Below are 24,149 nucleotides of genomic sequence, written 5' to 3'. Positions count from 1 at the left end.
GATGTATCTTATGGCAACATGTGGTTTATGCAGTTTATGGAGTCCTTTATGCTCATCCTATTTTTGCTAAGGATCTATCACTTTTGAGTATAATTACAATTAAGAATCCCACTGGGTTCAGTCAAGGCTAGAGTTACCTCACAGCATAAGTTAGAGTTTTAAAAGAATAAATACTAATGCTTACCCTTCTACTATGTCAGAGAAGTTATCCAACACTCGATGTTCTGCTGCAATTGCTTTGTCATCTGGTCGGCCAGCCTTTTCTAGGAAACATAAGGCTGGGTCTGCCCTCATAGTATTATATTTCTCATAGCCTAGAAGAAAAAGGGTCATAGTTGAAGAAAATGAGAGATTTGTTTTGCCTTTATGCTTACTTTATATGCTGCTGGAATAGAATATGTTCTATACTGCTCATAATGGAAAATATAGTTAGAATGTTATCTTGGACAACTACTGGGTTTATTACTATATTTAACATTTTTATACCAATTTAGAATCATGAAGGGTTTTTAGTGATTGATAGCCTTAGGCTCCCAAAGTGTTGGGATTCCAGGTGTGAGCCACCATGCCTTGCCTGCAGTTTTATTTATTTTTATTTATTTGTTTTTTGAGACAAGTCTTGCTCTGTCGCCCAGGCTGGAGTGCTGTGGCACGATCTTGGCTCACTGCAAGCTCCGCCCTTCACGCCATTCTCCTGCCTCAGCTTCCTGAGTAGCCGGGACTATAGGCGCCAGCCACCATGCCCGGCTAATTTTTTTGTATTTCTAGTAGAGCCGGGGTTTCACTGTGTTAGCCGGGATAGTCTCAATCTCCTGATCCGCCTGCCTCGGCCACCCAAAGTGTTGGGATTACAGGCGTGAGCCACCGCGCCCGGCCCCTGCAGTGTTATTTATCCCATTAAATGTCTCAAAAAAGATGTAGACTAAGTGCCATTACTTTTATTTTATAGAAAAAAACCCAAAAGTATTCTTTTAAAAAAAAGACATTCTAATTCACAAAGTCACTTGGCTGAAAGTTAATGCTCACTGCTTTTAGTGCCTGGGATTTGGTATTACGCAAAACTGCTATGAGAGTAAGGAAATATTCTTACCCCCACTGTGTTTTTGTTTTGGCTAGTCAGTCTCCCTTCTTATACTCTATTTTTATTTCACTCAAAAACTGCTGCTCATACCTATATCAGAGTGACTACTGAACATTTAGACAAATGGGACATTTACGAAAATAGAAGATTTTCAGCTCTTTCTCTTCTGTGAGGTGGCCAAGCTGACACAGACATACAGATCTCTGTAAAGACCCTCACAGGAAGAACCATCACCTTTGAGGTCCAGCCCAGTGACACCAGTGAAAATGTCAAAGCCAAGATCCATGACAAGGAGGGCATCCCACCTGACCAGCAGCATCTGATATTTGTGGGCAAACAGTTGGAGGATGGCCACACTCTTTCAGATTATAACATCCAGAAAGAGTCCACCCTGCAGGTGGTGCTTTGCCCTGAGGTGACATTATTGACCCCTCCCTCTGCCTACATGCCCAGAAATACAACTGTAACAAGATGGTCTGCTGCAATTGTTATGCTAGCGTGCATCCAGAGGAAAGTCATACAAATTAAGTGTGGTTATTATTAACAATAGTTGGGGTGTATTACCTGCTCTGATTCGTGGGACCCTAACTTACCACAGCATACAGTGCAGTAACACACAGCTAATAGTGATTAGAGAACAGATGGGAGGCTCCCTACCTTGAGATTTACCTATCCATCTGGTCCTTCTTGAACATCTATTTATAGGAACTAACTGCTTTGCTCTGGATATTTAAGAACTAATTTCCTACTCAAATTTATTGAAGATCAATTAGATAACTCAGTTATTTCTCAGAAGCATTTTGATAAATGTTTCATCTGTGAACATAAATCTTCAGTATGAAAGGAGTAGAATAGGAGAAGGTACATACCATGTTTAAAGACTCCAATGAGCAGCGACTTGTCAGCCTCACTGTCCCACCATGTTGTTGGAACCTCCAATTGATCCACTACTGGGAACCATATGTCAATCTCACTAAAGGTATAAGAGGGCAGAGTCAGCACAGAAATGCAGGAAATTAAAGTGAGAATCCTTGCAAAGGTTATTATAGGTATCTTCCTGTATCCATGAATTTAAATACTCATGCATCTACCCTATTTCCTCCCACTAGTGTCAAGTATAGGATTAAAGACCTGATATATAGATTTAAATTATCAGGTATCCCAAAGATAGCATAAAATGAAATAAGCAAACCAATCTTTCCTCAAATAAGACCGGGCATAAATTAAAAAAAAATATAGCAGAATTTTACCTGGCAATGGCACCCCCTAACACCTTTTCTGCTTGGTCTCCAATAACCTCCTGCCTCAGGTAGTATAGCATTCGTACCCGCAACAGTACCCTAGAAGGGAAGGAGGAAGAGTTGGCTCAGTAACAGTGTAGAAAGTTTGAGGTGGAAAATGTCTGCTAAATTCTATGCTTACTTGTTACACTGATGTTTCAAGTGCTTCTTATAACTTTCATCTTGGAACAAAGTGTCAGGGTTATATTTCCGGATCCAATCTGCTTTATGGATATCGAAAGTGCTTTGTGACTTGACTTTTTTTCCTTTGCGTCCACGAGGCACAGGGATAGATAGACCTGGGAAAGGGGAGACATCAAAGACTTGGATTGAGAAAAACCCTTGGACCTGAAAAGGATTAGATTAACCTATAGAAAAACATAAAGTAAAGAGTTGATAATTACCTGAATGATTCTGCAATTCTTTTGTCTTGCCATTTTCGGCTGGGCTAATCAAGTCCCAGATGAAGCCTTTAATATTTTCATCCCCACGGTAGTGTAGAAGACAGTACACAAGAATGGCCCGACAAATGGTCTCCACATCTCGTTCAGTCATACGCCGCTTGAAGCGTCCATGAGATAAAATATCTCGCCATCGTCCCCAACTAAAAAACATAAAACTACATTAACATTTTTCTGAGAAATGATAGTCCCCTGCCCCTCAGAATCATGTCTCTGAAAAGGTGTGAAACAAAGAGCTTAAAAAACATAGTAACAGAATGAACAGAAAAAACTCCCTCCAAGGCAAATATTTTTTCACATGATCCCTTCACTAATCAGAGCCCCCAATTTGAAAGGCAAACAGAGAGTATCAGGATGGAGATGCAGTATGTACTGCCTCTAATGGTAAGGTGGGGTCTTACCCATATACCAGGAGATGCTTTTCCACCCGAAAGCAGTCAGTGCGCCCATAGGCATGATGACGGTCATGTCTGCGGGAGCGAGGCCGCTCATCATCCTCACTTTCCAAATCAGAGAATTCTACCAGGTCATCATCTTTCAGAGTGCTGAAGTGGCGCGTCTGTTTTCGTACTCTAGGTGTGTCAATTACCAAATTATTCTATGAAGAGAAGAGAAGGAGAAGTAATTCTCTTCCTGATTTGCTCATGGGAAAAGAATAAGACAATTGTGGACTACAATAACCTTTAATGTAACGTGTAGATACTCAGAGATTTTTAAAAATGACATGTAAAATAATCTACAGAAAGCAAAATTATTCAGAAAGCAACTACTTTTCTGGGGCCTCCTAGGCCGAAAGTATCCACAACAGCCCTTGTATACAATACACCATCATAAACAACAATTAGCATCAAATAATCAAGAGCAGCTGTAAACACTCCTGAAAGAAGTGTAGTCTTCTGCAATACTTCCTCCCTAAAAGAAGAAACTCACCTTGCTGTTGAGCAGATCCATGTCTAGGTCAGCCTTTTTGGCCCACTTTTGCCAAAAGTTGGGGTCATCCAAAGAAATATCTGTCCTATTTTCAGAAGCAACAAAGCTTGCCTAGAGAAAAACAAATGTAGAGGTAAAGCTGACTTTTTTTTTTAAGTGGTGCAAAATCAGCAACTATGTTTTAAAAACTTTTTTTTTTTTTTTTTTTTTTTTGAGACAGTCTTGCTCTGTCGCCTAGGATGGAGTGCAGTGGCACAATCTCAGCTCACTGCAACCTCCACCTCCCAGGTTCAAGTGATTCTCCTGCCTCAGCCTCCTGAGTAGCTGGGACTACAGGCACATGCCACCATTCCTGGCTGATTTTTGTATTTTTGGTAGAGACAAGGTTTCACCATGTTGGGCAGGCTGGGTCTCAAACTCCTGACCTCAAATGATCTGCCCGCCTCAGCCTCCCAAAGTGCTGGGATTATAGGCATAAGCCACCATCCCCAGCATAAAAACATAATTAAATCCTAGAGATTCCAGTCTCTATCTCTGCCTTTCTAGCCTCTGGCACAGACAGAACATGCCTTGGCAAAGGTGGAACCTTTTCCTTCAGATTCAATGGTGATGGTTGTAGTTCGTCTTAACAAGATCTGGTCGATGTCCTCTTCACAAAACTTGGAGCCTTCATCATCTTCCTCCATGATGGCTGCATATGCTCCTTTTCTTAAAAGATCTTCAATCTCCTTCTTAGAGAACTGTTGGATCTGTAAAAACCAATAGAAAGATGAAAAGACTATCAACAGAATAATATCTAACCATGCCATAATATTTTATCTTTTACATTTTAAGAAATAATAATTGAGAATCCAAATAAGGTAGTCAAATCCCTGTGTAAAAACAGCTTTTGTTTTCCTCTATCACAATGACTCACTACAAACTTATCTATAAACTAAGAAGACTCACTCCAGTAATGTTGCCATCCCGACCACTCATGGATTGAAGCACAGCTTTATCCAATCCCAACTTGAGGCTAGCCTTATCAAACATCTCTCTCTCGTAGGAATTACGAGTGATGAGGCGGTACACCTTCACAGCTTTGCTCTGCCCAATTCGATGACATCGTGCCTGGGCCTGGTTTAAAATAAAAATGAAAGGAAAGAAGAAAGATACCATAAAATTAGCAGGAGAAAGGATACAAAATACCGATTTATGACTCTTTCACCTCTATAGAGCAGCCATGAGATAAACTCAAAACCAAGAGTCAATTTCAAGATGAAATTATCACCATATTATGTAGACCAGGTGTCAGCACACTAAAGTCTGCGTGGACATCTGTTTTTATAAATAAAGTTCAATGGGGACACAGGTGGGACCACCCATTCATTTACATATTATCTATGGCTGTTTCTGTGCTACAGGATTTGAGGTGAGCAGTTTCAACAGAGAATCGATGGCTCACAAAGCCTAAAACATTTACTATCTTGTCCTTTACAGAAAACGTTTGCTGATTCCCTGAACTAACTGCCACCCTTAACTAAGGAAACAATTCCAAACTCTCTGAAAGTCCTTTCTAAAAGATCCCATTCTTGTTGAAAAATCTCCTAAGTTAGGTAGTTACTCCCTAAGACAATGAATTCCTTTACCTGCAGGTCATTTTGTGGATTCCAGTCTGAATCAAAGATGATGCAGGTATCAGCAGCTGTAAGATTAATACCAAGTCCACCAGCCCGGGTACACAGTAAGAAGACAAAGCGGTCTGAGTCAGGTTTGCTGAAGCGGTCAATGGCAGCCTGTCGAAGGTTTCCTCTAACTCGCCCATCAATGCGTTCATATAAGTACCTGTTCACAGAAAAAAAAATATAAGTGGCTAAGCAGAAGTGGAGACCGAAACAGCAGGCTAGGATCAATACCAGTACTCCCATATCAAAGCTGGTCAAAAACCCAAGTTGAGAGTGAGAATCTTAAAAACTCCTGTTATTGCAATTCGTCAACTCTAATTAAACTCAGGCCCTCCTACTTTTTGCTGCTTTATGAGGACAGAGTAACCACAGGCTAGGATGACCCTTTTCTTACCTCCTCTGGATTAAATAATCCTCTAGGATGTCTAGGCAGCGTACCATCTGAGAGAAGATCAGAACTTTATGGCCACCAGCTTTAAGTTTTGGAAGTAACTTGTCAATAAGAACCAGTTTGCCAGCTGAACGCACCATGGCCTGCAGATGAAAGTCATGAGGTATAATATGGCAAGCTTCACGGAATTCTGTTAGGATTTTTTCTTCAGCACCTGCCAAAAGAAAAATCAAGTTAAATTGAGATCCAGTGAACCATATTAAGGTTGTAGTCTATTTAATCAAGAAAGCAAAGGGAAAAAAATGTAATTTAACTTTAGACCAACATTTCTCACACACAGAATTTCAGCACCAAAAGATCTTAAATCGGCTGGGTATGGTGGCTCACGCCTGTAATCCCAACACTTTGGGAGGCCGAGGCAGGTGGATGGATCACTTGAGGTCAGGAGTTCGAGACCAGTCTGGTCAACATGGTGAAACCCCGTCACTACTAAAAATACAAAAATTAGCTAGGTGTGGTGGCAGAGGCCTGTAGTTCCAGCTACTCAGGAGGCTGAGGCAGGAGAATCGCTTGAATCCGGGAGGTGGTGGTTGCAGTGAGCTTAGATCGCACCACTGCACTCCAGCCTGGGTGACAAAGCAAGACTCTGTGTTTAAAAAAAAAAAATCAGTTGGGCTCGGTGGTTCACGCCTGTAATCCCAGCACTTTGGGAGGCTGAGGCAGGTAGATCACCTGATGTCAGGAGTTCGAGACCAGCCTGCCCCATGTGGCGAAACCCTGTCTCTACTAAAAATACAAAAAATTAGCCAGGCATGGTAGTGGGCGCCTGTAATCCCTGTTACTTGGGAGGCTGAGGCAGGAGAATTGCTTGAACCCGGGAGGCAGAGGTTGCAGTGAGCCGAGATCACACCACTGCACTCCAGCCTGGGTGACAAGAGTGAAACTCCATCTCAAAAAAAAAATAAAAATAAAAATAAAAAATTTAAATCATCCTTCGTTGTGTCATACAAAATATGCCAAGTAAGGCAGGCCTATGATAATTGGGTAAAAAAAGATGTAAATATGTGGACAAGGACTAAGATGGAACACACTACCAGCACCCAAAAAAGAGACAGAAACAGCAAAATGGAGGGTGGATGAGGACATTTATCCAAGGAACACAGTAACTTGAGATTTTTTTTTTTTTTTGAGACAGGGCTAGCTTCAAACTCATGAGCTCAAGTAATCCTCCTGCCTCAGCCTCCTAAGTAGCTGGGACTATAGGTACATGCCACTGTGTGGCTAACCTGAGTTTTTATTCATGAAATTCTAAACAGCAAATACTATTTAATTTTGGAGATTATGCAGGATCAAAGGGGTAGAAAGAACTAGAGGAAAAACATTCCAAATAAGAATTGTTTATATTTACTTTATTTGGAGACAGGGTCTCACTCTGTTGCCCAGGCTGGAGTGCAGTGGTGCGATCTCAGCTCACTACAACCTCTGCCTTCTGGGTTCAAGCGATCCTCCAAGCTCAGTCTCCTAAGTAGCTGGAACCACAGATGCCTGCCATCACACCTGGCTAATTTTTGTATTTTTTGTAGAGGTGGGGTTTCATCATGTTGCCCAGGCTTAGAATCTCTTTTTAAAAAGGGGAACCATTTCCCATTCCTCAGTCCCCACCCCAAATTAGGTTGGATGAGTCAATGCATTCACTGTCCCCAAGGAGTATCATCTAGAAAGTAAACACAGGTACTCAGAAGTTCAGGTATATACCAAGAATTCCCTCACCATTGATGAGATATGGGTGGTTGCAGCACTTGCGCAACTCCATCATTGTGTTAAGTAGATTAGGCATGTTGGTATGACCTGCCCCTTTGGAAAGGAAGGAGAAATTCTTCTCCAAAATAGCCCGATAGTATTTCTTCTGGATGTTAGTCAGCTCTACTTCAATAATAGTTTCCTGTTTGGGTGCCAAGTTTTTTTCAACATCCTCTTTGAGTCTTCTCAGCATCATTGGCTTAAGAATGGCCTGTAGCTTTTGAACCTGTAGTCCATTACAGACAGAAAAAGAAATCAATAATATGAGGGCAAACATTCTCACATTATGTAGAAACATGGAAAAATTACAGTTTTCCATTATCTAAGAAATGTATACTTTGGATGATGCCACAAATGATGTAGGCACAAGGTTATAAGGAGTTCAGAAAGGCCCTTGAGATACCCATGACAACAGATGTCTGCCTTGTACAAACTTCATCTTTTTTGTCCTGAGTTAGTACCTCATCAGATAGATTTCTTACCTGTTCCTCTGTCTTGAGATCCCCAAAGTCCTTGAGAAACTCTGATTCTGAGGGAAATTGTGACGGTTCCAAGAAATGAAGCAAGCTAAACAGTTCTTCTACAGTGTTTTGCAATGGTGTTCCTGTGAGTAGCACTTTGTGTTCCTAGCAATTGAGGAAACAAAAGAATAAAATTAAAAAACATGATGGACTTCTGGGGTTTCCTACCAAGTATATAATCTTTAACAGATATAACCTTTAATTTCTTTATCTATAAAATGATGAGAATGGACCAGATCACTGGTCCATTAACTTTTCTTCCATTTCTCCCCTTTCGATAAACACAAAGCATTCAAGAAATCCCTCTGACATTAATGTATTGAGATAACATAAATATTATAAGCAAATTTAAAAACAGTAATTCAGATCATGTTTATTCCAATTACATATGTCTCTCCATATTCAACTCTCCACAGATATTCTAAAATCTGCTGTCCTCTAGGGAATGTAACTGAGCTGGATTAAATATGGTCATTAATTTGCTGCTGTTCCTATCAAGGTTCAGCCCTAGGCTTGCCTTATTACTTGCCAGAACAAGAATGTAGCGGAAGTGACACTGAGTTTCAGAATATTGCCCTGAGACTACCACACAAAGAAGCTCAATCTGGCTTATGGAGGATGGGAGGCCATGTGGAACCCAGGTGCTCCAGATAAGAACCAGCATCAACTGCCAGCTGCAGCAATACTGACTCCGGGCAACAGCATCCTAAGAACCAACTAGCTGAACTCAGCCTAAGTGGTTGAGCTAGAAGATCATGAAAAACATACTTGTTGTAGGACATTAAGTTTTGGAGTATTTTGTTATGTAGTAATAGGTAACCAATATAGTTTCCTACCTCTCCTTCTGGTTATCACTAAACTTCCCAATTCTAAAATGTATGACTTTTACATGATTTTCAGGTTACCATTCCCATGGGTCATCCCCACTGTTCAATACTAAGATTCAGACTTTTCTTCTCCTCTGCTAAACTAGGGTTATTTTAATACCACAAGGAATTAAGGTGAGTTCCAGTTGTTTCTGCCCACAAGTCAGTGTGGAACTCACCAGGTCCATGTGCTTGAGACTATCAAGCAGCTTGCAATTACGGTTTTTCAGTCGATGGGCTTCATCAATGATAACACAACGCCACTCAATTTCACGAAGCTCAGGACAATCTGACAAAATCATCTCAAAAGTGGTGATCAGAGCGTCAAACTTGTATGCGCCTGGGATGAGGCGTCCCTAAGCATGAAGGCAGTAGAGTCAGAAAAAACCTAAAATGTATCTAAATGAGGAGTTCTTCTGAATTACTTGTCTATATTAAGGCATGTTTAATAGGAAATACAAACTGCACCACCACCCACCTCCACCGCTGTTTATCTTCCTGAAAAATAGTGCCATATCACTGAATGTAAGAAACATTGCTTCCTCAACATATTCAGCTTCTTGGGAAAATGACAGACTCATTGAATGAGAGGCTAGACATTTTTTACTCTGCTGTATGCCTAGCTCATGTATCTCTGCCCTAGATCTTTTGTTGATTAACAATGAAATCCACAACTGCTGGACAATGCTGAAACATACAAGATAATAAAAATGAAAATAGCTAATACAGAACATAATATTGGCTGATGTCTAAAAATTGACAAAAGAATGAAATCATTTTAACAAAATTAAAAGCTGCAAAACATGACGAGAAGATTTGATTTGGTAGAAATAAAAAAAAGAAAACTAATAGTAGAAAAACCATAAAATTCATGCTAATACACGATAGGTAGTTCCAATTTTGTTTTCAAATTTACATGGAAAAAGGAACTGATCTTTTTCCTTTTTTGAGACACAGTCTCACTCTGTCGCCCAGGATGGAGTGCAGCGACATGATCTCGGCTCACTGCAGCCTTTGCCTGCTGGGTTCAAGCAATTATCCTGCCTCACCCTCCTGAGTAGCTGGGATTACAGGTGCCCACCACCACACCTGGCTAATTTTTATCTCTTTAGTAGAGATAGGTTTCACCATATTGGCCAGGCTAGTCTCGAATTCCTGACCTTAGGTAATAAGCCCACCTCGGCCTTCCAAAGTGCTAGGATTACAGGCATGAGCCACCACGCCTGACCATTTAGAAAAAGAAACTGATTTTGATGAAAATTTTAGGAGACTAAAAAGGGGAAAAGAAATAAGCTCACCACCACACGGATTAAGTGGCTAAAGGAATTTAATTTCTATAAAATACTGTGATTACAATTCATTGATGCTAACAAAATTCTACTTAAAATGTGTATGTTCACAAATAAAATCAGAATTTCTACTGATCAAAGCAAAGTCAAAAAAATGCCCTGCACACTGCACTGCTATATAAAAATGCCTTAAACCATAGGCATTTTTCCATAGGCATATTTAAGACTTTCGATAAAAATCTTCTATTCATATATAGCCCCTAAAATACCAGGTACCTTGGCTAACTTTCTCTAAGCTATAGTATTCCCAAGACATACAACTTACCCGTGAATCTTTGCAGTACATTTCATACTGCTGGATCATCTGCCTGCTGGCCAGACTGCCATGGTACACAATAGTGTTCATTTCTGTCCATGTATTAAATTCTCGCTCCCAGTTAGTAATTGTGGACAGTGGGGCAATGACCAAGAAGGGACCATGGATGCCCACATTATATACTTCCTGCAAGAAGGCAATGGACTGAATAGTTTTGCCCAATCCCATCTCATCAGCCAGGATGCAGTTCTGCCTGCAGATTCACCATGGGAAAAAAAAAAAAAACAGTTACAAGATACTATCTTTAAAAAATAGAGTATGTAGGAAGAAATTGTTTCAATAGAAAACAAATAAAAATAATCCCAGAACTAAGCTTACATCTTATGGGCCCATTCTTTCCTTTACCTGTTATACCAATTAAAGAGCAGCCAATTGACCCCTTCCAACTGATATTCCCGTAGCTGGTTTCTGTTTTTATATTCATGTGACAGCTCCAATTTCTTCCAGGCACTTGCCTGTGGACGATTCTAAAAAAACAAGATGTTTGAATAAATGGAGTGGAGACACTAAAAAAAGGTAAGACTTAACTAGGTAAGTTCTAATAGTTAAAGTCAATTCAAAACAACATTGTTTGGATTAAAACATGTCAAATATATTTAAATTCATGAGTTCATAACGTTACTTTATGGGTCCATAATGATCACAAATGGCTGACAACATCACAAAACACAACCTGATGGAAGTACACACCACCATCTATGAAGCAGTTACTGGCTTCCCTCTCACATCTGATCAAGCCTGTAGAACAGTGATGTCTAACAGAGCTTTCTACAATGTTAAAAAACAAACAAACAAAACACATGGCTAGTGACTACTGTATTAGACAGCACAGCTCTAAAATGTTTTATTGTACAGTGTTGCTCTAAACCTAAGCATTCATGTGAAATATCAGGGACAGCGAACATGTAAAAAAGTACCAAGAGTAGTGTAATTAGCAAACTTCAGCCTATGGAAAATCCTACAAAACAAATCACCTGATTTCTTCATGAGACAATTATAATGGAGGGAGAGGAGGAGATCAAGGGGGAGCTTACAAGAAACTTGAGACATATTAACTGATAGCAATATATGGACCTTATTGAGAACCAAATTTAAATAATTTAACAAAAATTAGAAGACAATCAGGGAAATGTATGCAATGACTGGTACCAGTGACTTGATGATATTAAAGAATGATTACATTTTTTTAGGTGTAATAATGGTATTATTTCTTTTAGCAAAAACACTGTAATATTTACAGATGAAATAAATGAATCTGGGATTTGATTTAAAATAACCTGGGAAACGGGAATTAATGGGTAGGAAAATATATGACATAAGACTAGATGTGTACTGATAATTGTTAAGTGGGTGATGGGTACATTATACCATTTCTTCAATTTTTATATATTTGAAATTTCCATAATAAAAAGCTAAAACAACAAAAAATTCTATAGGGGAAAAAAAATTAAATCATTTCCTATGTAGGTCTTTATACTCCAATGCAAATATACTTACCACCCTTTTGAGTTCTGGGTGTCTTGACTGAATCCGTTTAAATTCTCGAATCTTGCCCTCATCAACATCTTCTTTTAGCTCCCATGTGCTATCCTCATAGGGCAGAGAGCACCATTTCACCAGGTAGTAAATAACAGGCTAGGAGAGAAGAAACCAAAGCCTTAAGAAACTGATTCTGTGTTCTCTGTGCTGGTTAAAGAATAAAAATTTGATTGTAAAATCAGATCACGAAGTATCAGTACCTAAAAGCTGTTGAAAAAGTCAGGCCAAACACACCGACCAAAGGTTCACCTTCTAATACACTATATGGCTTTGATCATTCTTCAAAGCAATTTATCTGAATCTGTTCTAAAAGGAAATTTCTACCCACTAGTTTCTAGAACACTAAGCACTAAAACAATATCCTCATCAACTAAACAGACAAAAAAAAAAAAAAAGGCTAATCTTTTCCTATACCCTGTTGAAATTAAAAGACATGTTTCTGTGCCATACAGTTCTCCTGGAGCCAAATTTGACACAGTGGCAGCTAGGCTACCTTTACGATGAGGACTATCAGCATATACTGGCTTCTGGGCCCCTAGAGCTCAGTGCAGATGCACCTCAAGAGCACTTATATGGTAGTAAAGAAATGTCCTTGTGAGCCCCAGGAAGCTAGGAGCTAACAAGAGTTTATCACCAAAAAGAGGTAATAAAAGTAAAGAAGAAGAGAAAATGCTAAAAAGTTCAACTACAGTAAGTACTAGTTTATGTAGGTATTCCACTGAAAGTGAAGGAGCAGTGACTAATGGTAAACGGCTCCTATTTTCACTATTCAAGATGATCACTGCACTTACTGCATCTCCATTTTTGGCTTATAAAGTATAAAGCAAGGATTAGATTGGGCCTAGTGTAATCAACAAGAATCTCTAATTATCAATTCATAGAAAACTTAAAATAGCCAAGAAAATATGTGAAAGTGCCTCAATGTAGTCACAGATCTTGACTCTCTGGAATTGATCCAGCTGCTTGCTCTTTTACCTTTTTCTTTAACATAGTAACTCAAGTCACTCTCTATATAAAGCCATTTGTCCAGGTCACACATTTCCAGCATAATATCTATTGTAATATTTATTTCCACCATTAGGTAATATAAAATGGATGACAAACTTATTTTGCAGAGAGGGGGAAAATGGGTATATAGAATAGTATTAGTCAATACTGGGAGCATAAATTATAGTATTAGAGTATGAAAACATTATCATCTGTTATGTCATTTGCAAGACATTCCAAAGGGGCCTAACTAAAGGCCAATTGCTTTTAGAAGGGTAGGTATGATAAAAAGCATAAGACTGTCAAGGCTGGAAAGGCTGAGATCCTGAAAAATGATAAGAATTTAAAAATAGCTAACAACCTGCCCTAAAATCCAGCCCATTCTCCACTCAACTCACACAAACACATACACGATACTACCACCCCAACTTCAAAAGCAGAATATGTTATATGAAGCATGCTTGTTCGGATTTAAAGACAATGAATTATACTGGGTCCTGGATATCTAAGATTCTGACTATCTGAGTGAACCTGAAGACTTATAAAGTAGAATAAACTTTGGAATTTAACTCAGAGGTCCTATTAGAATGATGTATGGGAGGATCAAGACACTTGAAAAAGTCATGAAAAAGCCCAGTTCACCCACTCAACACTAACATCTTAAAAAGGTTCTGCTGTTCTCTACTGGGTTACTGTATAAAGCGTCAGATGTGATAAAAATTTTCTTTATGACCCTGCTAAGCTAAACCAAAAAGTCCTACTAGAAGTAAAAATAAAGTGACAAATTCTAAGAAAATGATGGTTTATAGCCTAAAAAAATTTAAAAGTAAATTTAAAAGAAGAATTCACTGGTGGCTAAGACCTAGATGACCATTTAAAAATGAAAAAGGTGCCAGGCATGGTAGCTCACGTCCATAATCCCAGCACTTTGGGAGGCCAACGCAGGGAAGATCACCTGAGGTCAGGAGTTCAAGACCAGCCTGGCCAACACGGTGAAACCCCGTCTGTACTAAAAATATAAAAACTAGCTGGGCATGATGGCACACACTTGTAGTCCCAGCTACTCAGGAGGCTGAGGCACGAGAATTCCTTGAATCGGGGAGGCGGAGGTTGCAATTGATGAGCCAAGATCACACCATTGCACCCCAACCTGGGTGACAGAGAGAAGACAGTCTCAAAAGGGTAAAAAAAAAAAAAAAAAAAGAAAAAGCAAAAAGAAAAAACTTAACTAATTACAATACAGATTCAAATGTAGATCTGGTTTTTTTTTGTTGTTTGTTTTTGTTTTTTAATTGAGACGGAGTCTCACTCTGTTGCCCAGGCTGGAGTGCAGTGGCATGATCTCAGGTCACCACAACTTCTGCCTCCTGGGTTCAAGAGATTCTCCTGCCTCAGCCTCCTGAGTAGCTGGGACTACAGGCGTGCGCCACCACACCTGGCTAAGTTTTGTATTTTTAGTAGAGACGGGGTTTCACTATGTTGGCCAAGCTGGTCTCGAACTGCCAACCTCATGATCTGCCCACCTCGGCCTTCCAAAGTGCTGGGATTACAGGTGTGGGCCACTGCGCCTGGCCAACAGATCTGTTTTAATGACAAATGAGATATTTAACTAATGGTGAGTTCAGTAAGTAGCCCATTCTCAAGAACATGATTTGCAGAAAGCTAGGAGTGAGCCTGTACAAGTATCTTTATATTCATAAATTTAGGAATTTGTGAAGTATCCCCTTCCCCTGCCCCACACCCCACCTCCAACTGTATGTCAAGAGTCTCGCATTTAAAATACGAGGAAAAATGAAATCAAGGTGAATGACTTTTCTGTACTTAGCTTCTACATGTTTGACTTTACAGAAAACTTTCCTTTTAGCATCTCTCCCTACTCCCTTACCTCCCATTATCTTTCAAAGGATTCCACAGAAAAATTTAGAAATACCTTTTCAGTCCAAGGGATTTTGCAGCCACACCTGAAAAAGAAAGGACTGACAAACCCACCAGCAGAAATGTAAGAGGATGGTCACGTTACTCCATGCCTCAACAACTCACCTCCCCATTGTCCTTGTCAATACTGTGAGACTCATCCAATATCCTATCCACCTCTACGTAATCTGGATTAAAGGGCTCTTCATCCTAGATGAGTTATGAAACCAAACAATAAGACCAAAAGATCACTGTCCAGCAAACCCACTCTTCTACCTCACCTTTAGCAGAGAATCCTACTTCAAAATTTTTAAAGAAATTAGAAGCTATCTGATGGGCGTTCCCTTTTTTCATAACATCAAATCCTATGAATTTACCGGAGTCTATACCCAACTTCTCACCTGTTACCAGTGAGTGTCTCTTTCTAACAGAGGTCATTCTCTCCATATATGCTCTGGTGTCCATTGCTTCTTATATTCTTAGAAATCCCTCTACTGAGTCATTGCCATAAATACACGTATATGTTCCATATTTCAAATTTTAAAATAAGACCTCCTTTGATTCTACATCTCCTGCAATGATTTTTCTACTCTGCTTTATACCTAAACTTCTTTTTTTTTTTTTTTTGAGGTAGAGCCTTGCTCTGTTGCCCAGGCTGGAGTGCAGTAGTGTGATCTTGGCTCACGGCAACCTCCACCTCCTAGGTTCAAGTGATTCTCCTGCTTCAGCCTCCCGAGTAGCTGGGATTACAGGAGCCTGCCACTACGCCCAGCTAATTTTTGTATTTTTAGTAGAGATGGGATTTCACCATGTTGGCCATGCTAGTCTCAAACTCTTGACCTCAAGTGATCTGCCTGCCTTGGCCTCCTGAAGTGCTGGGATTACGGGCGTGAGACACTGCACCCAGCGCCATACCTGAACTTTTTCAAGGGTTTAAACACATGCTATTTCCATTCCTTCATCTCTTTCACTTGTCCATCCATCCCACTTTTTCGTCTACTTGCAACATACAACCAAAACTACTCTTATCAAGCGTGAACACTGCAAATATAACAGACATATTTCTTCACTCATCTTGCTCCAGTGTTTATCAGTAAACCTGGATATTGGAAATTAAAGCTCCTTTATCCCTATTTCTAATCACACTGGATTAGAAATTTGAGAAAATAAATGTTCTCTCTTAATAACAGGTCTACAGAAACCATCAAGAGCTAAAGATAGACATTAGAGGAAGAATGCCTCAAGTGGACCAGCAGTCAGTGTATCATCAGTTTTGAAAATACTTCATGTGCATTGAGGAAGTTAATTTCAAAATACCCTATAACTAATAAATGAACCATATTTAAACCTAAGAAAACAATGCAACGGCAGTTAAGTAAGGAAAGTCAATGACCAAAATTAAAAGTTTACACCCATATATACAAACCAATTACAAGTATTTTGAAGAATCAGCTAAGGCTGACAACCCCAGTAATTTGTGCTTCTATGAAAGAAATGACAGGCAATACCTCTTCCTAATTACCTCATGGAAGAAGTGTCTCATCTGAGCCATTTTGGTTTTGAAGCGCTTTAATTTTTGATGGATCCTCTTATCCTTCTCTAGTTGGGAGATAGTAGCCCATTCACAATGCAGATAGGAGCTAAGGGGGATGGAAAAATCCAGTCATGGTGCAAGTAAAAGAAGGTGGCAGGCTACTATCTGAAATTTTGGGATTAGTCGGAAGCAGACATAACAAATATAGGCTTAAATTGGGAAAGAGTCTCTTAGGTCAGTGCTTCTGAAACTCTAATTTGTATACAAACCACAGCGCTTGAAAGCCCACATTTCTAAAAAGCACCCAAGTAATGCTAATTCTGCTGATCCACAGAAGACCATATTTTGAGTAGCAAGATCTTAGTGCTAAAACTAAGGTAAAGAGAATCACAAGACATTTTATCAGGAACCACCCTCACTCCACTTACCTACAAGGAAATAATAAGAGTCATGTCAATTCCTGAATTTCTCTCTGAATAGCCATTTTTCCCCATTAAAAATAGCAATCTGGGCTACAAGACTATAAAAAAGGGACACATTCCCACCCAGGATACCCAGGAGAACTTTTTACCACCCTATGGAATTTGGGGTGACAAGCTTTTTGCACAGATAACGTACTAGTTCTTGTACTTGACAAAGAATTCTTCTGCTTCAGTATATTGTCCAGAAGGAAGCTAAGAAAAAAGAAATAAATTAGTTACTAGTCCCTTATTGGTAAAAGAATGAACTTTTTAATTTTAACCACACATTTCAGAACTTCACACCAATAATCCCTGAATATATTAATAACTCAGAGATTAAGGAACTAGTCTGGTACTTCAATAATAGAGGCCTGATAGCTGGAAAAAGTAAGCCTTTACCCACTCTAAACAGATAAATAAAAGAAGCACCAGTAAAGCAGTTCCTGTTTTCTAGCTAACTTTCCCCCATGATCTCTCACAACTAGACCCTAGCAATATATCTGACATCCAAAGGTGCTCATTAAATAAAGCCTGTGAACATAGCATTACGGGTTAATATTAAGACAGAGAAGAGCCAGGCGCAGTGGTGCACAATGGTAGTCCCAGATACTCAGGAGGCTGAGGCAGAAGAATAGCTAAAGTCCAGATGTTCACAGTACGCTATGATCATATCTATGAATAGCCACTACTCTTTAGCCTGGGTAACATAGTGAGAATTTGTCTATAAAAAAAAAAAAAAATTAAAAAGCCTTCACCTCCTTCTTCACAATCCGCATAGAAAGCACTTTGTCTACAATGGCTGCATCTTCTTCACTGGGATTCTCCTGTAGCAAAAGATGCAGTCAGTCAACAGATGATTGTGATCAGCAAGGCAATCCTCTGAAATTACTTGAGTTTACAGCTTACCACAAAGAACTGCATGGAAGGCAAAGTCTCGCCATCTGGTTCTTGCACTGGTTCAGGGAGGATAGGCTCAGGTTTTATGGGACCAGTTACATCGACCTCTTCTTCTTCTTCATCATCTGTGATCTTTATATCTAGGTCCTCGGTATATTTTTTTCGCTTAACTTGGCGGTTTGAGCGTCTCTTCTGTAGAGCACAAAGTAGTTAAGAGTGACTGGTTAGGTCTCTCACAGAGAAGTCTTTTAAAATTATTTGCTCGTGGTCATATACTTAGATTTTACTCCAAAATTTTCATGAAAAATCAAACCAAAAGATGATAAGGAGATTATTTGTCAAACAATGTGATTTATTCTACATATTGATCATATATTAATTTGCTTAACTGCGTTATGAAAGGCCAAGAATCCACTGAGAAAAACCTGTCCACTAGTGGCAAGAAGCTCTGGGAAATCAAAACTGGATTCTTAGGCTGCAGGGTGCAATACAACTCACACTAGAAGCAATCCGGAAGTGTGAAGGTGCAAGAATATTTTCTTTCCATTTTTTGCTTTTTTGTCTTAGTTCTAAAGGTTTTTTGTTTTAATAAACAGAATCCACTGTATGTACTGTTCTGCCACTTACTTTTTTACTTAATATTTCCTGGAAATGTTTTCCATATACATTTTAGATTTACCTTATTCTTTCAAGTGGCTGAATTAAACATTTTCTAATTAAGTAATTTAAGTAACACTTCCAGCTCATGATAAAAAACTGGGAAGGAGGCCTGGTGTGGTGGCTCATGCCTGTAATACCAGCACTCTGGGAGGCCGAGGCAGGCGGATCATCTGAGGTCGGGAGTTTGAGACTGGCCTGACCAACATCGAGAAACCCCATCTCTAATAAAAATACAAAATTAGCCAGGTGTGGTGGCACATGCCTGTAATCCCAGCTCCTCGGGAGACTGAGGCAGGAGAATCGCTTGAACCCAGGAGGTGGAGGTTGTGGTGAGCCAAGATCGCACCACTGCACTCCGGCCTGGATGACAGACCAAGACTCCGTCTCAAAAAAAAAAAAAAAAAAAAAAAAAAAAATTGGGAAAAAAGAAGAGATAAAATTATTTTTCAATTATGATTCTCTCTCTGGAAAACCTCAAAGAATCAAATGAAAGAACTACTGAAACTAGTAAACTTGAATGGTATAAAACTAATTTTTAAAAATTATTTCTATGTATAGATATAATCAACCAGAAAATATAATAAAAGATCCCATTTATGAAAACACAAAGATTAATTATCTACAAAACTAAATTGGCTGGGAGTGGTGGCTCACGCCTGTAATCCTAGCACTTTGGGAGGCCGAGGTGGGTGAATCACCTGAGGTCAGGAGTTTGAGACCAGCCTGGCCAACATGGTGAAACTCCGTCTCTGTTAAAAATACAGAAATTGGCCGGGCGCGGTGGCTCAAGCTTGTAATCCCAGCACTTGGGGAGGCCGAGACGGGCGGATCACGAGGTCAGGAGATCGAGACCATCCTGGCTAACACGGTGAAACCCCGTCTCTACTAAAAAATACAAAAAACTAGCTGGGCGAGGTGGCGGGCGCCTGTAGTCCCAGCTACTCGGGAGGCTGAGGCAGGAGAATGGCGTAAACCCGGGAGGCGGAGCTTGCAGTGAGCTGAGATCCGGCCACTGCACTCCAGCCTGCGTGACAGAGCCAGACTCCGTCTCAAAAAAAAAAAAAAAAAAAAAAAAAAAATACAGAAATTAATCGGCATGGTGGCAGATGCCTGTAGTCCTAGCTACTCAGGAGGCTGAGGCAGGAGAATTGCTTGAACCCAGGGGGTGGAGGTTGCAGTGAGCAAACCTGATTAGTATAAAATTAATTTTATACCAATACAAATATAATTTTATATTTAAAAATTTTATATTTTTGTTTTCACCCAAGAGACTGGCAAAAATCAGCAAGTTTGATCAAAATATTTTTAAATAAGAATTCATACACTTTTGGTAAAAGTACACATAGGCACGACTTTCATGGAGAAAAATTTGGCAACACCCTTTGACCTATCAATTCCACCTCAAAGATACTATCCTATAAATTTGCATATGTGCACAAATCTCTGGAGCATTACTTGTGGGAGTAGGAGACCAGAAAAAACCTGAAGGCCCATCAACAGGGGACTGGTTCAATAAATTATGCTATAGCCTTAAAACTGAATCATACTATAGAACTATTAAAAAAGAGTGCAGGATGGATGCAGTGGCTCACACCTGTAATCCTAGCACTCTGGGAGACTGAGGTGGGAGGATCACTCGAGCCCAGGAGTTCAAGACCAGCCTGGGCAAGATAGTGAGACCCTGTCTCTATTTTATAAAAAATATAAAAATAGCTAAATGCAGTGGCTCACACCTGTAATCCCAGCACTTTGGGAGGCCAAGGTTGGCAGATCACAAGGTCAGAAGATCAAGACCATCCTGGCTAACACAGTGAAACCCCGTCTCTACTAAAAATACAAAAAATTAGTCAGGTGTGGTAGTGGGCGCCGGTAGTCCCAGCGACTCGGGAGGCTGAAGCAGGAAAATGGCGTGAAGCCAGGAGGCGGAGCTTGCAGTGAGCCGAGATCACGCCACTGCACTCCAGCCGAGGCAACACAGCGAGACTCCGTCTCAAAAAAAAAAAAAAAAGTATATATATAGATATATATACACACACACACAGACGTACGTATATATATCAATAAAAAAGAATGGGGTAGATTGATAATACCAAATGTTGAAGATGTGTATCAACTGGAACTCTACTGGTGAAGTATAAAACGACATAATCACTTTGGAAAACTTACAGAGTCCTACAAAGTCATGTTTGTATATTCATAAAGTCAAATATTACTGAAGAAAAAAATAAACTACTCATTTATTTAGCATGGATGAATTATCGAAAACATTATGCCTTTCTCACTGATGTGTGGGCAGAAGAAAAAGAACAGCAAAAAACTATGCTGAAAGAAGTGAGACCCAAAAGTACATACTGTATGATACTACTTAAAGTTCAAGGCCAGGCATGGTGGATCACACCTGTAATCCCAGCAATTTGGAAGGCCAAGGCGGGCAGATCATTTGAGGTCAGGAGTTCGAGACCAGCCTCTCCAACATGGTGAAACACTGTCTCTACTAAAAATACAAAAAAATGAGCTGGGCATGGAGGCGCACACCTGTAATCCCAGCTACTTGGGAGGCTGAGGCACAAGGATCACCTGAGTGCAGGAGGTGGAGGCTGCAGTGAGCCGAGATCACACCACTGCACTCCAGTCTGGGTGAGAGTGAGACCCTGTCTCAAAAAATAAATAAAATAGCTGGGCACGGTGGCTCACACCTGTAATCCCAGCACTTTGGGAGGCCAAGGTGGGCGGATTACGAGGTCAGGATATTAAGACCATCCTGGGTAACATGGTGAAACCCTGTCTCAATTAAAAATTTTTAAAAATGAGCTGGGCATGGTGGCGTGCGCCTGTAGTCACAGCTACTCGGGAGGCTGAGGCAGGAGAATGGCGTGAACCCGGGAGGTGGAGCTTGCACTGAGCCAAGATGGCGCCACTGCACTCCAGTCCAGCCTGGGTAACAGAGGGAGACTCTGTCTCAAAAAATAAATAAATATATAAAAAATAAATAAATAAATAAAGTTAAAAAAATAGACTAAGTTAATCTATGGTAAGAGAGAGCAGAACAGCAGTTAGTTGCCTATGCCCTGGAGTGAGGAACTGAACTGACTACAAAGGAATACAGGGGAACTTACTGTGGTGATGATGAAAACATTTTCTTCACTTGGTGAAGTGACTTGGATAAATTTGTCAAAACTATACAAATAAAATTTGTGCATATTTTATGATATGTATATTCTACTTCATTTAAAAAAGTCTGGGAGGATATATAAACTAAATTATTTCTAGAGGGTATTTCTAGAAGATATTTTCTACTTTTTACTTTATATATTTCTGGATGACCGGATTTTTATCACATCCATCATATAGTATTCTTAAAATGACCTTTTTTAAACAAAAATTTAGGAAACACTTTAAACAAGTTCTTAGATTTGCTTTAAAATAATCCTGGGTGGGCCGGGAGCAGTGGCTTATGTCTGTAATCCTAGCACTTTGGGAGGCCGAGGCGGGCGGATTGCCTGAGCTCAGGAGTTCGAGACCAGCCTGAGCAACATGGTGAAACCCTGTCTCTACTAAAAATACAAAAAATTACCTGGGCGTGGCAGCATGTGCCTGTAGTCTCAGCTACTCCGGAGGCTAAAGCAGGAGAATTGTTTGAACCCGGGAGGCAGCGGTTGCAGTGAGCCAATATCGTGCCACTGCACTCCAGCCTGGGCGAGAGAGAGACTCTGTCTCCAAAAAATAAAAATAAAGAAAAAAATCCTGGGTGCTGTGCACTGGAGATCATGTCCAGGGACGGCAGCTGCAGCCAGACCCAGAGCCGGGCCATCCCTGCCACTCGCTGGGTGGTGCTGGGTAAAGGCATGCAGCTACAGCACAACCCCCCAGCCGCACACTCTTCAGCACCACCCCGGGAGGTACCAGGATCATCTACGACTAGAAATTCCTGCAGTGCCGGAACTCACCCATGACCAAAATACCCCCGAGAGATCTGTCCACCATTCCTGGGGTCACCAGCCCTGCCAGTGATGAGCTCCCAAAGGAAGCCAGCCAGAGCCACCTGTGCAATAGCCCAGAAGATAAGTGGGTTAAGTGGGTGGGCCATGAAGAATCGCTATTTGAGATGGACATTTAAAGGACCAGCCATCAGATCGCGCATTGCCTATGGGCCCCACCAGGCCTTCCTGGGAGGGATCACACCACCCAGGCCTTATGAAAGTTATCACACTGGGCAAGCGTGGGACATGGGGTCAGCCACTCCAGCTTTCTCTCCCTCTCTCAGGGCATCTGCCCCCTCCTCTTTGTGAAAACTAGCAGATTATCTCCTAGTGACCTAGTGCCTCTGCTGATGCGGGAGCTGCTGCCCCAAGGGGAGTGACCCCAGATAGCACACCCTGCAGCAGAGTGCCAGGAGTGCCAGGAAGTGGACAAGAATGAGCCCTTCCTTCCAAATAATCCAATGATCGGCTCCTCTAGCCCTGAGCCCTGAGCTCTGGGGGTGCAGCCATCCCTTCTTTAGGTTGATGTTTCTGGGAAAGCTCCCTTCCCCCTCCTCCCACAAGAGAGGAAATAAAAGCCACTTTCATTCGCCATAGGGCCAAAAGTTGGGCCCTGTCTGAAAAAATAAAATAATCCAAAAGGCGGGCAGGACTAGAGCGGAAGTAAGGACAGTGGGGAGTGAGTCATCTGTTGATAAATAATAAAGTGGGAGAATGGGAACATGGGACTTCATTAAAAATCTCCTTTTGTGTATGTCTGAAAATTTTCCTAAAAGAAAGTAGAGGAAGAGAATGGGTAGATCTATCTTTTCCACTAAAGAACAACCTCCAAGACATATCATTAGGGAAAACACACAGTAGAGAAGAGTAGGTATGGAATACTAATGTTTAGTGGAAGTAGAAGTAGAGTGTTCATGAAAGTAAGAAATATTTCCAGAAGGATATACAAGAAATTGGTAACAGAGGCTACCTCTGAGGAGAACTGGGAGACTGTGAGGCTGGGTTCTAGGAAACTTTTCACAGTGTCTACTTTATTGCACTGTTGTAATTTTTCTCACACACTTTTTTTTTGTTTTTTTTGAAATGGAGTTTTGTTCTTGTTGCCCAGGCTGGAGCGCAATGGCATGATCTCAGCTCACTGCAACCTCTGCCTCCCGGGTTCAAGCGATTCTCCTCCCTCAGCCTCCAGAGTAGCTGGGATTACAGGCATTGCCACCATGCCAAGCAAATTTTGTATTTTTAGTGAAGACAGGGTTTCTCCATGTTGGTCAGGCTGGACTCAAACTCCCAACCTCAGGTGATCTGCCTGCTTGGCCTCCCAAAGTGCTGGGATTACAGGCATAAGCCACTGCACCTGGCCTCATATATGTATTTTTAAACTGAAAAATAAAATAGTAAATAGTCAAGTTAAAAAAATTTCACACAGGGCCAAAGGATAAAAAATTAAAGTACAATAACCATGACCCACTTACCATTCAACCCTTCTCTTCAAAGATACATATTCTTATCCATTTCTTG

At 40.5% G+C, this 24,149-nt stretch overlaps 1 protein-coding gene and 1 pseudogene across 7 annotated transcripts in view; one reads left to right on the top strand and one right to left on the bottom strand.

The window, feature by feature from the left end:
- Positions 1-24,149, bottom strand: part of CHD8 (chromodomain helicase DNA binding protein 8) — a 68,969-nt gene that overhangs the window by 12,526 nt on the left and 32,294 nt on the right. For 5 of the 7 annotated variants that reach the window (XM_050796484.1, XM_050796482.1, XM_050796483.1 and 2 more), the window contains 22 exons: positions 18,001-18,183; positions 17,850-17,918; positions 17,252-17,307; positions 16,622-16,739; positions 15,226-15,309; positions 12,157-12,294; positions 11,005-11,126; positions 10,609-10,852; positions 9,174-9,350; positions 8,090-8,233; positions 7,578-7,833; positions 5,811-6,021; positions 5,381-5,576; positions 4,701-4,868; positions 4,322-4,501; positions 3,753-3,863; positions 3,224-3,420; positions 2,766-2,965; positions 2,504-2,684; positions 2,332-2,421; positions 1,951-2,054; positions 185-314 (listed from right to left, as the gene is read on the bottom strand). In XM_050796484.1, coding sequence (XP_050652441.1) covers positions 185-314; positions 1,951-2,054; positions 2,332-2,421; positions 2,504-2,684; positions 2,766-2,965; positions 3,224-3,420; positions 3,753-3,863; positions 4,322-4,501; positions 4,701-4,868; positions 5,381-5,576; positions 5,811-6,021; positions 7,578-7,833; positions 8,090-8,233; positions 9,174-9,350; positions 10,609-10,852; positions 11,005-11,126; positions 12,157-12,294; positions 15,226-15,309; positions 16,622-16,739; positions 17,252-17,307; positions 17,850-17,918; positions 18,001-18,183 — 3,359 coding nt within the window. The remainder of the gene's footprint in view (positions 1-184; positions 315-1,950; positions 2,055-2,331; positions 2,422-2,503; positions 2,685-2,765; positions 2,966-3,223; positions 3,421-3,752; positions 3,864-4,321; positions 4,502-4,700; positions 4,869-5,380; positions 5,577-5,810; positions 6,022-7,577; positions 7,834-8,089; positions 8,234-9,173; positions 9,351-10,608; positions 10,853-11,004; positions 11,127-12,156; positions 12,295-15,225; positions 15,310-16,621; positions 16,740-17,251; positions 17,308-17,849; positions 17,919-18,000; positions 18,184-24,149) is intronic. The other 2 variants (XM_050796480.1, XM_050796485.1) reach the window with 1 other exon arrangement.
- Positions 22,419-22,768, top strand: LOC126958360 (eukaryotic translation initiation factor 4E-binding protein 1-like; annotated as a pseudogene).

This window comes from Macaca thibetana, chromosome 7, assembly GCF_024542745.1.
Source record: "Macaca thibetana thibetana isolate TM-01 chromosome 7, ASM2454274v1, whole genome shotgun sequence".
NCBI classification, from domain to species: Eukaryota; Metazoa; Chordata; class Mammalia; order Primates; family Cercopithecidae; genus Macaca; species Macaca thibetana.
The sequence above is the reverse complement of the archived record's forward strand: the minus strand, read 5'-3'. Positions and strand labels throughout refer to the sequence as shown.